Source organism: Terrapene carolina, unplaced genomic scaffold (assembly GCF_002925995.2).
Source record: "Terrapene carolina triunguis isolate 2854851 unplaced genomic scaffold, T_m_triunguis-2.0 Scaffold34861, whole genome shotgun sequence".
NCBI lineage: Eukaryota > Metazoa > Chordata > Testudines > Emydidae > Terrapene > Terrapene triunguis.
Genome location: NW_020699212.1, coordinates 1 through 13,444, shown reverse-complemented (window position 1 = coordinate 13,444; position 13,444 = coordinate 1). Strand labels below are relative to the sequence as shown.

At 49.6% G+C, this 13,444-nt stretch overlaps 1 protein-coding gene across 1 annotated transcript; it reads right to left on the bottom strand.

Moving 5' to 3' along the window:
- Positions 1–482: 482 nt before the first annotated feature.
- Positions 483–9,735, bottom strand: LOC112125406 (epididymal sperm-binding protein 1-like). The gene is made up of 7 exons (XM_029914309.1): positions 9,646–9,735; positions 8,491–8,637; positions 7,840–8,004; positions 6,256–6,411; positions 2,227–2,391; positions 1,650–1,814; positions 483–532 (listed from the first exon to the last, which is right to left on the bottom strand). Exons 1-7 carry the CDS (start codon positions 9,710–9,712, stop codon positions 483–485), a joined length of 915 nt encoding a protein of 304 aa, XP_029770169.1. The 5' UTR covers positions 9,713–9,735.
- Positions 9,736–13,444: the final 3,709 nt, after the last annotated feature.

The window sequence follows — 13,444 nt, the reverse complement described above, 5'->3', positions numbered from 1 at the left end:
GAGCCAAACACCTTAACCACAAGGCTCAGCTTCCTCCGTCCCCTGTCCTACCTGGCGTGGAGCAGTAAGTCCACTTCTTGTCCACGTCATAATTCCCGGTGGTGCTGCACCACAGTTTTCCCGAGCTCTCCCCGTCGCTGGTGCAGGTGTAGTGCACTTGTTTGTTATAGATGAAGGGGAACGCACAGCTCTTTCCTGGCGCGTTCCCACCCAGAACTAGGGATGCAAGGGGAGCTGGTTATAGACACCGCCAACACGTTCACCTGCCTATGGACTAACAGCTCCCGCATCTCACTATGACCCAGCCACTCATCACCAACAGCCAAGAAATCTCAGGTAAGTTTTCATGGATTCATAGATTCCATGACCAGATGGGACCACTGGGATCATCTAGTCTGAAGTCCTGTGGAACACAGGCCAGTGAATGTTCCCCAATTCTCTCTGTGTTGAACCCAATAACTTGGGTTTCACTCAAGTATCTTCTAGAACGGCATCCGGTCTGGATTTGAAGACATCATCATGGCTAAAGCATCTTCCAGGAGGGCCAACAGGAATCTGGCTTCCCAAAACCCACTGACTCTATCGCTTCTGGATCTGATTCTATGGCTGCTCCTTGACCCTGGCCTTGAACCTTTCCTGAAGGAATCCTTAGAGGCTCATTCAGCTGCTAGGAGGGGCGTGTTGTAAGCCAGGATCCCACCCACCAATCAGGTAGACTCCCACTGCCCAACTCCCACTGGTACTAAAGTGTCACAACTCCTCATTGGCTCAGGGGCACAGCAGAGAGGTGATGAGATCATACAGGAGATCTGGAGGCGCCTGGGTAACTTGGCAAATAGAGGTTGATGAAACTTTTCAGATTAAATGTTTTTGGCAAAAAGTACAGATTCGGTGAAGCCAAAATGTGTAGTGAGGGATTGTTCATGTTGGAAAAATGACCAAAAATTCAGAAAGAGTCGATTCTTCAATTTGAAACAACATCTGCTTTCAAAATCTCCTTCTATTTTATTAAAACCAAAATTTAGAAAGTTTTAAAAATGCTCAAAATTGAAATGAAATGTTCCATTAAACCCAAAGGGATTTTTTTCCTTAAATTTTCAGTTCAATGAAAATTTTTAAAAATTCATTTTTGGGATCCACCCAAAACAATTTTGTTTCCTGATTTTTTAATTCACAATAAGTATTGAAGAAAATTTCAATTCCAGGATCCACCCAAAATGTTTTTTTCCCCCGATCTTTCAAATGATAGAAAATTACAAACAAATTTGTTTCTGGGATCCTCCCAAAACACATTGTCCCCCAATTTTTTTGATTAATTAAAAACTGTGAAATGTTTCATTTTCTGGACAACCCAAGACAAACGTTTTCTAATTTTTTTAACTCTCTGCAAATTTCAGAAATTTCATTATAGGAATACACTCAAAACCATTTTTCTGACTTTGCAATGAAATGACAATTTTAAAAAAAATGAACTTTCATGATCTACCTGAAATTATCTCCCCCTCCCAATTTTTTGATTCACTGACAATTTCAAAAAATTCATTTTCATGGCAATCCATGACAAGCTCGTCCCCTAGCCTGATTTTTCAGAATCACCAGAAAACCAGATCTGCCCCAGAGGGAATATACAAAGAGACTGGATACATTACTGATATCTGGACAGTAGCTCCACTGCTTATCCTGGTTGTAGTTCTGGGTTGTGGCACACCAGAAATGTCCCATCTTGTCTCCAGCATTCGTGCAGCTGTGAAATAGCTCGGTTTTGTAGATGAAAGGAAACGTGCAGCGCTTGCCACTGGAGTTCCCCCCATAGGCTGCAAAGGCAATGAGTTAATCAGAGTGAATGCCAAAGAGAATGACCATCATGGCCGTTTTGTTAGCAAAAAAGAAAAGCCGGGGTGTCTCATCTCACTGCTGCGGTGAAACGAAGATAATTTTGTACAGTGGGTGAATGGCGTTGCGCCTAGGAGCATGGGATCACCCCAGGGGCCTATCTAGCCTAGCAATGGCCTCCCATCTCTGACAGCCGCATCACAAGGAGATGCCAGGCAATCTGGCTGCACTGGGGAAGCCATTTGTAGCATGCAGCCCCACCAGGAAGCTCATTTGGCCCGCAAGACTGGGTGACAGCACCCCCTGTGCTAGAACTCCACGTACCGGCACGTCCTCCACAGACCCTTTCCCTCTGTGCCGACACAGAGCACTCTGGTCACAACCAGAACTCACCCTTGCTCAAGCAGAAGCGCCAGAGATGGTCTTTGTCATAGTTGGGAGTGGTAGCACACCAGGGCCTTCCCATCTTGTCATCGACTGCCACACAGCTGTGGTAGATCTTGTCCTTATAGATGAAAGGGAAGACGCAAGGGGAGCTGTCCAAATTTCCCCCTGCAGCTGGTGGAGAAAGAGGCAAGGGAGGAAAGGGTTAAGACAGGGCAGAAGGCAGGACGCAGGGCAGGCGATTTGCTGCGAGAACTGGGCACGAATTTTCCCAACAAAACATTATTTTTAAGTGGAAAAAAATGCCAATTCATGGGAATCAAAAGTGTTTGAGCATTTTGATGAATGTTGCTGGTTTTGACGCATTTCCCGACTTGAAAAAAATGTAGAGGGGAAAAAAGCGTGGAAATGTTTAGACGTGTTTGAAATGGAAAAAAAAAATCTGGGTTCTGGGTTGGGAGCGCCTTTTTGTTTTGAAATGTAAGCAGAGTCTGAATGAGCTCTCCCCTGACATCTAGTGGTGAGCTGTGGAATATGACTTCAGAAGCTGATCTTGTTTGCATGGACACACCCACGCTGCCTAGGTGCTCAGCATGATGTGATTGCTGGCCCAAATGGTCACTTTTGGCTGGTGTGGGATCCCCAGCCTCCTTGTTATTGGGGCAGGAGTAATAAAGGATTGCTATCCTTGTGTGAACCGAGGGCAGCAGAACTGTACCTGGCATACCCTCAACGGAACAGCACTCACTAGGCAGGGGACATGGGTTCCAAAGCCCAATAAACTGAGAGAAGGTGGGGACAGGTGTTTGTGTGGACTGTGCCCAAGGGCCCCAGACACTCTTTGACCCATCCTCTCTCCATGGTATAATAAAAGAGCTAATTTAGACTCAATTGAGAGTTTTGTTACATGCTGCAGAGCTGAAGTCACTGATACCTCGGTCTAGGTATTAGACTTGCTTTGGGACAGTGACTCTGATGCAAGAGACTGACCCATGTGCACCAGAAGTGAGGCTCCCCCACTAACAGCTGAAATCACTGAGAGCTGTGTTAAGTGGTGGGCCCTGAAGACATCTTAGCGAGTGGCCAGCAGGGCAGCTGGTGGAGAGGGCCAGAGCAGAGCCCCGCAGAGAGGGGCGACGAGTGAGTGCCTGAGCAGTGGAGCAAGTAAGGTGACTCCTTACCCACCCTCCTTCCACCCAGGGTAGGAGGTGAACTCTGCAGATGCACCTCTGAACTCTAGGTCTGCACTGGCCAAGGACAGCAACTGTGAGTGGGTGCAGAGAAGAGATGGGCATGTTAAAGGGACTTTTTGTTGCTGGACTTAAGACCTTGAGGGGAAAAGGACACGGCCCAACTTAGTTGGGGGTGGGTCTTTTGCTCATGGTTTATGTTTATGAACCCTGTTTGTGGTGTTTTCCCAAATTAATGTAGAGTTACTTCCCTCCTTTTATTAAAAGTTTCTTTTCTACACTCAGACTCTGTGCTTGCAAGAGGGGAAGTTTTGGCTCTTAGGGGCGCCCAGGGGGTGGTGTGTAATTGTCCCAGGTCACTGGGTGGGGGCTCGAGACGGTTTTGTGTTGTATTGTCGAAAAGGAACCCCTATGTACTGAACCCGGCCCTTGTTGCTGCCAGCCCTGAAAGGTTGGCAGAAACCTTTGCCAGGTTGGTTACAGAAATTTAAGCTAACTACAGTAAAAAAATGTTAAAAAAGAAAAAAGGTTGAAATAGAAACAGAACATTTCAAAATGAAACTTTTCAACTGAGCCGAACTGAAAGAGAGTTTGGCTTTTCAGTTCATGAATATTTTCAAGGTTTCATTTCCCCCCACCTCTAATCCCAGAGGGGGAAAATGTTGAATTCCCAAAAATATTTCTAGGCTAGGAAAAAGATCCAAGGTGTCGATCGGCAGCACTGGGCAAAATTTTGGTGTGGTTCAATATGGGCACTGAGATGTTCCTTGCTCCTACAGGACCTATATACAAATGACTGCTTCTTGTCCACTCATTTTGTTTGACCATTCAAATACCACAGTAATGGTGACACTAAAATCCCCCAGAGTAGTATAGAGCATTGCCCAGTGTAACGGAGTGTGGGGGAGTCAGCGCCCGGCACCCCTCTTCCTGAAATTCACCGTGACTCTCAGCCAGCCAGTAAAACGGAAGGTTTATTGGACAATAGGAACGCAGTCTACAGCAGAGCTTGTAGGTACAACCCGGACCCTTCAATTAAGTCTTTCTGGGGGGTTCAGGGAGCTTAGACCCCAGTTTGGGGTTTCCTGCGTTGCACCACCCAGCCCAAACAGGAAACTAAAACCAAAACCCTCCAGCAGCTTTTTCCCCCTTCCCTCTGCCCTCCTCTCCTTTGTTCCGTCTCCCAGGCAGAAAGTGTTATTTCTCCCAACCCCCCTCCTGGCTCAGGTTACAGCTCAGGTATCTCCCTGCAAAGGCAGCCCCCAATCCCCAATGTAACTCCCCTGCTCCATCACATCCAGACACAGTCACTGAGTGTCAGGAAGTGTGGGGGAGTCAGGGATCTGCACCCCCCACTTCCTGTGATTCACCGTGACTCTCAGCCAGCCAGTAAAACAGAAGGTCCTCCTGAGGTCCCTTCCAACCCTGATATTCTATGATTCTATGATTCTAAGGTCTATTAGATGCCAGGAACATGGTCCAAAACAGAGCTTGTAGGTACAGACAACAGGACCCCCTCCGTCAGGTCCATCTTCGGAGTAAGGAGCTTAGACCCCAGCCCCGGGGCTGCCTCCATTTCCCCAGCCAGCTCCAAACTGAAAACCCCCTCCAGCCATCTCCCCCAGCCTCCCCCCAGCTCCTCCTCCAACCTTTGTCCAGTTTCCTGGGCAAAGGTGTCACCTGGCCCCAACCCCGCTCCTGGGCTCAGGTTACGTGCTCAGGTATCGTCCCTCAAGTGAAGTCACACCCTTATATCCCCATCACCAATGCAGCCAGTCCCAGTAAAACTCCCACGCAACATTCCCAGGTCAATCTGCCCCACTCCCTACTCCATCACACCTCTCCCCCCTTCGAGACTGAATTGAGTGGGGTCACTCTAACCAGTGACCTGGGGAAGTTCAGGTCCCCGTTTCCGGGACAGTGCATCAGCTATCATATTGGCACTTCCCTTCACATGGACCACCTCCATGTCATAATCCTGCAGGAGCAGGCTTCACCTCAGGAGCTTGGCATTGGCTCCTTTCATCTGGTATAGCCAGGTCAGGGGAGAGTGGTCAGTGTACACAGTGAAGTGTCGCCCAAAGAGATATGGCTCTAGTTTCTTAAGGGCCCACATCATGGCCAGGCATTCCTTCTCTATGGCTGCGTAGTTTTGCTCCCGGGGTAGCAACTTCTTGCTCAAGGACACGATGGGGTGTCTCTCCCCCTTTTCATCATCCTGCATTAACACCGCACCCAGCCCCGTGTCCGAGGCGTCGGTGAACACCATAAAGGGCTTGTCAAAGTCTGGGTTTGCCAGAACTGGGCTGCTGACCAGAGCTTCCTTCAGCTTGCAGAGAGCCCTCTGGCACTGCTCGGTCCAAACCACCTTGTCTGGCTTCCCCTTCTTGCATAGTTCCGTGATGGGGGCGGCTATGGAGCTAAAGTAGGGTACAAATCTTCTATAGTACCCCACCATCCCAATAAAGGCTTGGATCTGCTTTTTGGTTTGGGGAGCGGGTCAGTCTCTGATCACCTCAACCCCCTTCCTGGGCTCAGGTTACATGCTCAGGTATCGTCCCTCAAATGAAGTCACACCCTGATATCCCCATCACCAATGCAGACAGTCCCAGTAAAACTCCCACGCAACATTCCCAGGTCAATCGGCCCCACTCCCTACTCCGTCACACTGAGATTGGGCCCCGTCATGCCAGGTGCTGACTAGACACAGAGCCAAAACCAGGAATAGAACCCATGTGTCCTGATTCCCTCTCCTGTGCTCTCTCCATTGGGCCATGCCCCCCACAGTCTGTGTACATACGAGCTGCAAAGCAAACCCATCCCTTTAGCCTCTCCTGGCCCCACGTACCTGCCATGCCGCAGTACCTCCATGTATGGTCTGCTTCGTAGTTGCTCGTGGTGGCACACCAGGGCCGCTGCCCATTGTCCATGGTACAAGCCGTGTACTTCCTGCCTTTGTAGCTGAATGGGAACGTACAGGGCTCCTGCGAGTTCCCGCCAAGCACTGGGAGAGATGGGACGGGGGAAAGAGATGGGATGTGGGAGACACAAGAGACAGAGAGCATGCTGGGTAACGTGGCTCACACTCAAACCAGAATCATAGAATATCAGGGTTGGAAGGGACCTCAGGAGGTCATCTAGTCCAACCCCCTGCTCAAAGCAGGACCAATTCCCAACAAAATCATCCCAGCCAGGGCTTTTCAAGCCCGACCTTAAAAAACTCTAAGGAAAGAGATTCCACCACCTCCCTAGGCAACCCATTCCAGTGCTTCACCACCCTCCTAGTGAAAAAGTTTTTCCTAATATCCAACCTAAACCTCCCCCACTGCAACTTGAGACCATTACTCCTTGTTCTGTCATCTGCTACCACTGAGAACAGTCTAGATCCATCCTCTTTGAAACCCCCTTTCAGGTAGTTGAAAGCAGCTATCAAATCCCCCCTCATTCTCCTCTTCTGCAGACTAAACAATCCCAGTTCCCTCAGCCTCTCCTCATAAGTCATATGCTCCAGCCCCCTAATAATTGTTGTTGCCCTCTGCTGGACTCTTTCCAATTTTTCCACATCCTTCTTGTAGTGTGGGGCTCAAAACTGGACACAGTACTCCAGATGAGACCTCACCAATGTCGAATAGAGGGGAACGATCACGTCCCTCGATCTGCTGGCAATGCCCCTACTTATACAGCCCCAAATGCCATTAGCCTTCTTGGCCACAAGGGCACACTGTTGACTCATATCCAGCTTCTCGTCCACTGTAACCCTTAGGTCCTTTTCTGCAGAACTGCTACCTAGCCATTCGGTCCCTAGTCTGTAGCAGTGCATGGGATTCTTCCGTCCTAAGTGCAGGACTCTGCACTTGTCCTCATCAGATTTCCTTTGGCCCAACCCTCTAATTTGTCTAGTTCCCTCTGTATCCTATCCCTACCCTCCAGCATATCTACCACTTCTTCCAGTTTAGTGTCATCTGCAAACTTGCTGAGGGTGCAGTCCACGCCATCCTCCAGATCATTAATGAAGCTATTGAACAAAACCAGCCCCAGGACCGACCCTTGGGGCACTCCACTTGATACCGGCTGCCAACTTGACATGGAGCCATTGATGACTACCCGTTGAGCCTGACGATCTAGCCAGCTTTCTATCCACCTTCTAGACCAAGTTGAGCCCATTTTCAGTTAAATAAAACCCCTCACCTCCCCGAGCCCCCCAGCAGCCTGACCACTGCCCCTCAACCACCCCAGAGTAGTGCAGGGAATGGGGGAATGGGTTATGGGGCACTGACAGAGCTGTATGGGAGGGGAGCCCAGGGCTGGGGTAGCACAGGCTGCAGGTCAGGAGTGAAGGGCACCGGCAGGGCTGGGTGCGTGTGGAGACATTGGGTGTGGCTGTTTCCCCTGCTCATGACCCCTGGCTGGGGAGCCCCCGGAGGCACCATACTTGTGTCGGGACAGTAGCTCCAGCGGCTGTCCGTGTCGTAGTTCGCTGTGGTGGAGCACCAGGACTGGGCCCCATGGCTCTGCTCAGTGGTGCAGGTGTGGAAGGTGCGGCCCTGGTACACGAAGGGGAAGAAGCAGGGCTCGCCGTCCGTGTTCCCGCCGTAGGCTGGGGGGAGACACAGACAGGGACCGTCAGGGGGTGGGACACCCTGAGGGCAGCGCAGACGGGTGCGGATCCTTCACCCCACCCTGGGCAGAGCCTGGGGGGGGGTAAGACCCACCAGAGATGGGGACCGTCTTGCCACCCTGCAAGGGTCTGACCCATAGACAGACAGACAGATGGGCGGGGGTGGATTGGGCTAGACAGACAGAGCAACTGGGTGGCTCTGCCCTGCTCAGCTCTGGAGATGTCGCTGGGGCGGGTGTCAGGAAGACGGTGGCTGAGCACCTGGACATGGGCCAGACCCGCTAGCTCTGGACGTGTGGGATCACAAACAGGGAACATGACGCTCCTCCATGCTGCCCGGTGCTGCCCCCCGTCCCCATCCCATCCCCCGGCTGCCTCTGTCCCATCCCCATCCCCTGGCTTCCCTCCCATCCAGTCCCCCGGCTGTCCCCCCGTCCTGTCCCTGTGCCACCCTTGGGCGCTCACCCTCCTCGGAGCAGAACCTGTAGGCCTTGTCCTGGTCGTAGTTGGCAGTGGTAGCGCACCAGGGCCGGTCACTGTCCTCGGTTGTGCAGTCCGTGTAGACCTTGCCCTTGTAGGTGAAGGGGAAGACGCAGGCGGCAGGGTCCGCCCCTGGCCATGAACAAGGTGCAGAGATCAGAAAAGGGGACAATGGCTGCCGGGAGGGGGGCCCTCAAAGCCTAGCAAGGAGAGCCCTGGGCCGGGGGTCAGGATGCCTGGGTTCTAGCCACGGCTCAGGGAGGGAAGGGGGGGTCTAGTAGTTAGAGTGTGGGGGGGTGGTGGCTGGGAGACAGGACTCCTGGGTTCTCTCTCTGGCTCAGGGAAGGGGTGTCTGGGAGTCAGGACTCCTGCTGTCCAACTCAGACCTCCTGCCAGGCTGGTATGTCTCGCACCACTTCACAAAACACTCTGTGCTACTCTACACAATGACAGCGTGTCCCACAGCACACACACACTGCCACACAGCATCCACTACGCCACAACCCCCACACCACGATATTAGCAAACAACACACTGCTCCATAACACACAGTGTATTACACTTCACAACAAAACAGTCTCCTGAACAGCACCATACGGCTCCACAACACAACATGCTGCTCCACAACATGGTCTGTTACACTTTACAGCTACACAATGACAGACTGCTCCTCAGCACACACTCTCCTACACTACACACCAACACACTGCTGCAGAGGCACACACTCTACTACACTACAACACACTGCTCCACAGTACAGACTCTATTACACTACACAACATGCACTCCACTACACAACACACTACTGCACTGCACTACAACACACTGCTCCACAACATGCACTCTACTACACTACACAACACCACACTGCTTCACACCACAACATATTGCTCCACAACTTGCACTCTACTCCACTACACACCACACCACTTCAGAACATGCCCACTACAACACACTGCCCCACAACATGTACTTTACTACACAATACACTGCTCCACAACATGCATTCTACTACACAACATTACACACTGCTCCACAACACACACTCTACTACACACCAATACCCTGCTGCATAGCCACACACTCTACCACACTACACACCAACACACACCGACCCAAGACAGCCCCTGCCTCCCTTACCCTGGGTCCCCACGCAGAGCAGTGCCAGGGCCCAGGCCAGGATGCATGTGGCTGCGGGTGAAGCCATTGTCCCGTCCACACTGCCCCAGCCCCAGAGCTCCAGCCCCATATATACAGCCTCCCTTGGGGCTCCTCCCCTTGGCTGCCCCCCTGGGGATTCCCTGCTTGCCAGATGGATTAGGAGAGGGACTAAAGGGCAAAATCAGGGCTGGGGGGTGGGGAGGAGTTAAGACCAGGGGTGAGGCGCTGGCAGAGGGTGACAGAGGGCAAAACCTGGCACAGGCGGGGCTCAGGGGGTAACAGTTACCCCATGGCACTGAGACACCAGTGTTTGTAAAAATAGTTTGTTGCAGGGGAGGGAGACGAGAGGTTTTCTATTTGAGCAAAGTGGCTTTTTCGTACGGGCACATGTACTGAGCATGCTCAGTAACATCTCCTGAAGCCACTGCCCTTCACCCTGCCCTTATTAGCCATAAAATTCTGCTGACTGCTATTAACAGAGGTTAAAAAGTGGCAAAGGGGGCGAATCGGAGCAGGGGGGTGGCCAGGGTCTGAGCAGGGGGCGGAAATGGACTGGTCGGGGGGGTAGTCAAGCAGCTGGAGGCAGGATTAGGAGAGGGGCTAAAGGGCAAAATCAGGGCTGGGGGGAGGAGGCGGAGTTAAGCTCAGGGTGAGGCACTGGCAGAGGGTGTCAGAGGGCAAAACCCAGCACAGGCAGGGGCACAAGGGGTAGCAGTTACCGTAGTGGGACTGAGACACCCGTGTTTGCAAAAATAGGGGGGGGCAGAGGGGCTTTTTTATTTCCCCTCCCACAGACAGCACCTCTCAGCATAGGCTTCCCAGGGCTGGGTTCTTAAAGGCACAGGCATCCCAATGCCTAGTAAATGCAGCTCCTCTTTGTCTGATCTAATCTACTGAGGCTATGTCTACACTACAAAGTTCAAAGCGCTGCCGCGGGAGCCAGTGCTCCTGGTAATCCACCTCGACGAGGGGATTAGCTCCGAGCCGAGCACTGGGAGCTGAGCCTCTCCACAATAGCACTTTAAAGTGTTCAAACTTGCTGTGCTCGGGTGTGTGTGTGATTTTTCACACCCCTGAGCCAGCAAATTAGAGTGCTTTAACTTGCTAGTGTAGATAATCCCTGAGACTTAATTCAGTGAAACATTTTACATATATCTCCTCAGAAACAAAGAATCCCTTATCACTGTATCTGATTGCATAGAGTTTCCTAGCAGTTTCCCAAGTTGTCTTTGCTGCTGCTGTGATTCCCTGAATTCCCAGAATTTTTAATTCTAATTTTTTCTTCTTATTTGTAGAGCAGATGTTTATTCTGTTGGATCACCTGACTTCCAGTCTGACTGAATTTCTGGCCTAGTGTCAAAACTTTGTTTTGATTCAAGCCACCAATGGGGATTGCATTTTTGCAACTGGTATTTTGCCTCTCAGTCCAGCTCTTAGTGTTTTTCCGCATGCCATTGCTTGTGTGTACGACTTGATTCTCATAAAGGCAGTATGCTACCTCCTATAACATCTTTCTCCCTGGAAAAAAAATCGATTGTAATTTTTGCTGAAAATTAGAACTGCCATCGTGGGTTAGACCAATAGTTTGCCTAATCTAGTTGTGACGTTGTGCACTCTATATGATTTTATAAAAATATGCTAATGAGTGAATATAATGTAACTGGCATATGCTTCATGCAAAGGGTCTCTTGTAAGGTATCATTACAAAGCTTATAATCTACTGAGTGTGATCATCCTATTTGTATAAATGAACCATTCTTGTATCTAAAACTAGAAATATGAAATCTAACTCTGAGGGCCTATTGTAATTATGCAACGTGTGGGCCATTAATGATGGTTTGGAATCTTGATGACTCCCATTAACCAGGACCATTGTCTGCAGATGGCTGTGTTTTACCTGTGAGTCTTCCTGTATATGTGTGTGCTGGAATGTGGGTAATGAAGTCTTAAAGTGACATGTGATCATGTCACCTGAACTGGAATCCATCTTTAACCTGGTGCATTTCCATTGAGAAGGGGGTGGGGACCCAGAGGGACAAAGGATTCCTGCCTTATGCAAAAGATATATAAGTGGGTGGAACAGAACAAAGGGAGGGGAGAGGCCATCATGAGGAATCCCCTAGCTACCAACTGAGCTGGAACAAGAGCTGTACCAGGGGAAAGGATTGTGCCCAGACTAGGAAGGTGTCCAGTCTGTGAAGAAACTTATTGAAGCATCTCTAAGGGTGAGATTTTACCTGTATTCAGTTGTATTACTGCATTAGGTTTAGATTTGCGTGTTTATTTTATTTTGCTTGGTAATTCACTTTGTTCTGTCTGTTACTATTTGGAACCACTTAAATCCTACTTTCTGTATTTAATAAAATCACTTTTTACTTATTAATTAACTCAGAGTATGTATTAATACCTGCGGGGGGGGGGGCAAATGGCTGTACATAACTCTCTATCAGTGTTATAGAGGGCAAACAATTTATGAGTTGGGCATCTGAGTGTTAAAGGCAGGAACACTTCTGTTAGCTGCTTTCAGTTAAGTCTGCAGCTTTGGGGCAAGTAATTCAGACCCTGGGTCTGTGTTGGAGCAGACTGGCGTATCTGGCTCAGCAAGACAGGGTGCTGGGGTCCTGAGCTGGCAGGTAAAGCAGGGACAGAAGTAGTCTTGGCACATCAGTTGGCAGTTCCCAAGGGGGTTTCTGTGATCCAACCCGTCACACTAGTATCCTGTCTTGTGACAGCGGCCAATGCCAGGAGCTTCTAAGGGAATGATCAGACCAGGCAATCCCTCAGTGAACCATCCCTTTGTCCACTCCCAGCATCTGGCAGTTTAGGGACATGCAGAGCATGGGCCTGCATCCCTGATTATCTTGGCTAATAGCCGATGTACTTATCCTGAGGGACTGATCTAATTATTTGTTCAACCCATTCATAGTTTTGCCTTTCAAAATATAATGACCACACATCTACAACCCCAAGATACCTTTACAACCACAAGAATTCTAAAATCATGAGTTATACACCCTGAAGTCAAGAAATTTTAATAAATACATGATATCTTTTATTTATGTGCCTCTTTGTTCCTGAGCCTGTAGGGTGCAGTAAGGCCAGTTCCATGCCTTGAGCCTAAACAGCTGAATGAATCTTAGTCTGCCCTCATACAGTTCCTGTTACCTCTCCCAAACATTTCAGATACCTAAGGCCATATCTACACTTTAAGCGTGTGTTAACTCAAGTTATGTCAGCATAGCTTCACTACCGTTACTATGTCACTTGTGTGCATGCCTCCTGGACTCCTTGTCTCAGCAGTCAGGGTACTCACCAGAAGCACTTGTATAGATTCATAGTGAGGTGCACCATGAATAGATATCCCACTGTCCACCCACTGTATTTTGGGAAGCTTTGGTTTGGCAGTGTATGCTGGGTACCAGGGGTGGTTGTGACCAGGGGATCCAACTTCTCATAATGCATTGTTAACTATACACTAATTTTATATGTATCTGATACATACACGTATACATAATGTTTACACCTTTTTTTCTAAACCCACAAACCTGCCTGGCCTTCCTCACTATCTGCCATCTCACACAGAATCATGGAGCTTGCATGGCTCTGCACTATTGTCATGAACTTTTCAACCCAAAGGTGCATGCTCCTGTACTATTTGCAAAGCAGCAAACATACACATGGGGTATGACATTATACTCTATATTCTCTATGAAAATATGTTTATGATATGGATATGACATTGCTAATATATACTTTATGCAAGATGGCTGATGGGGGG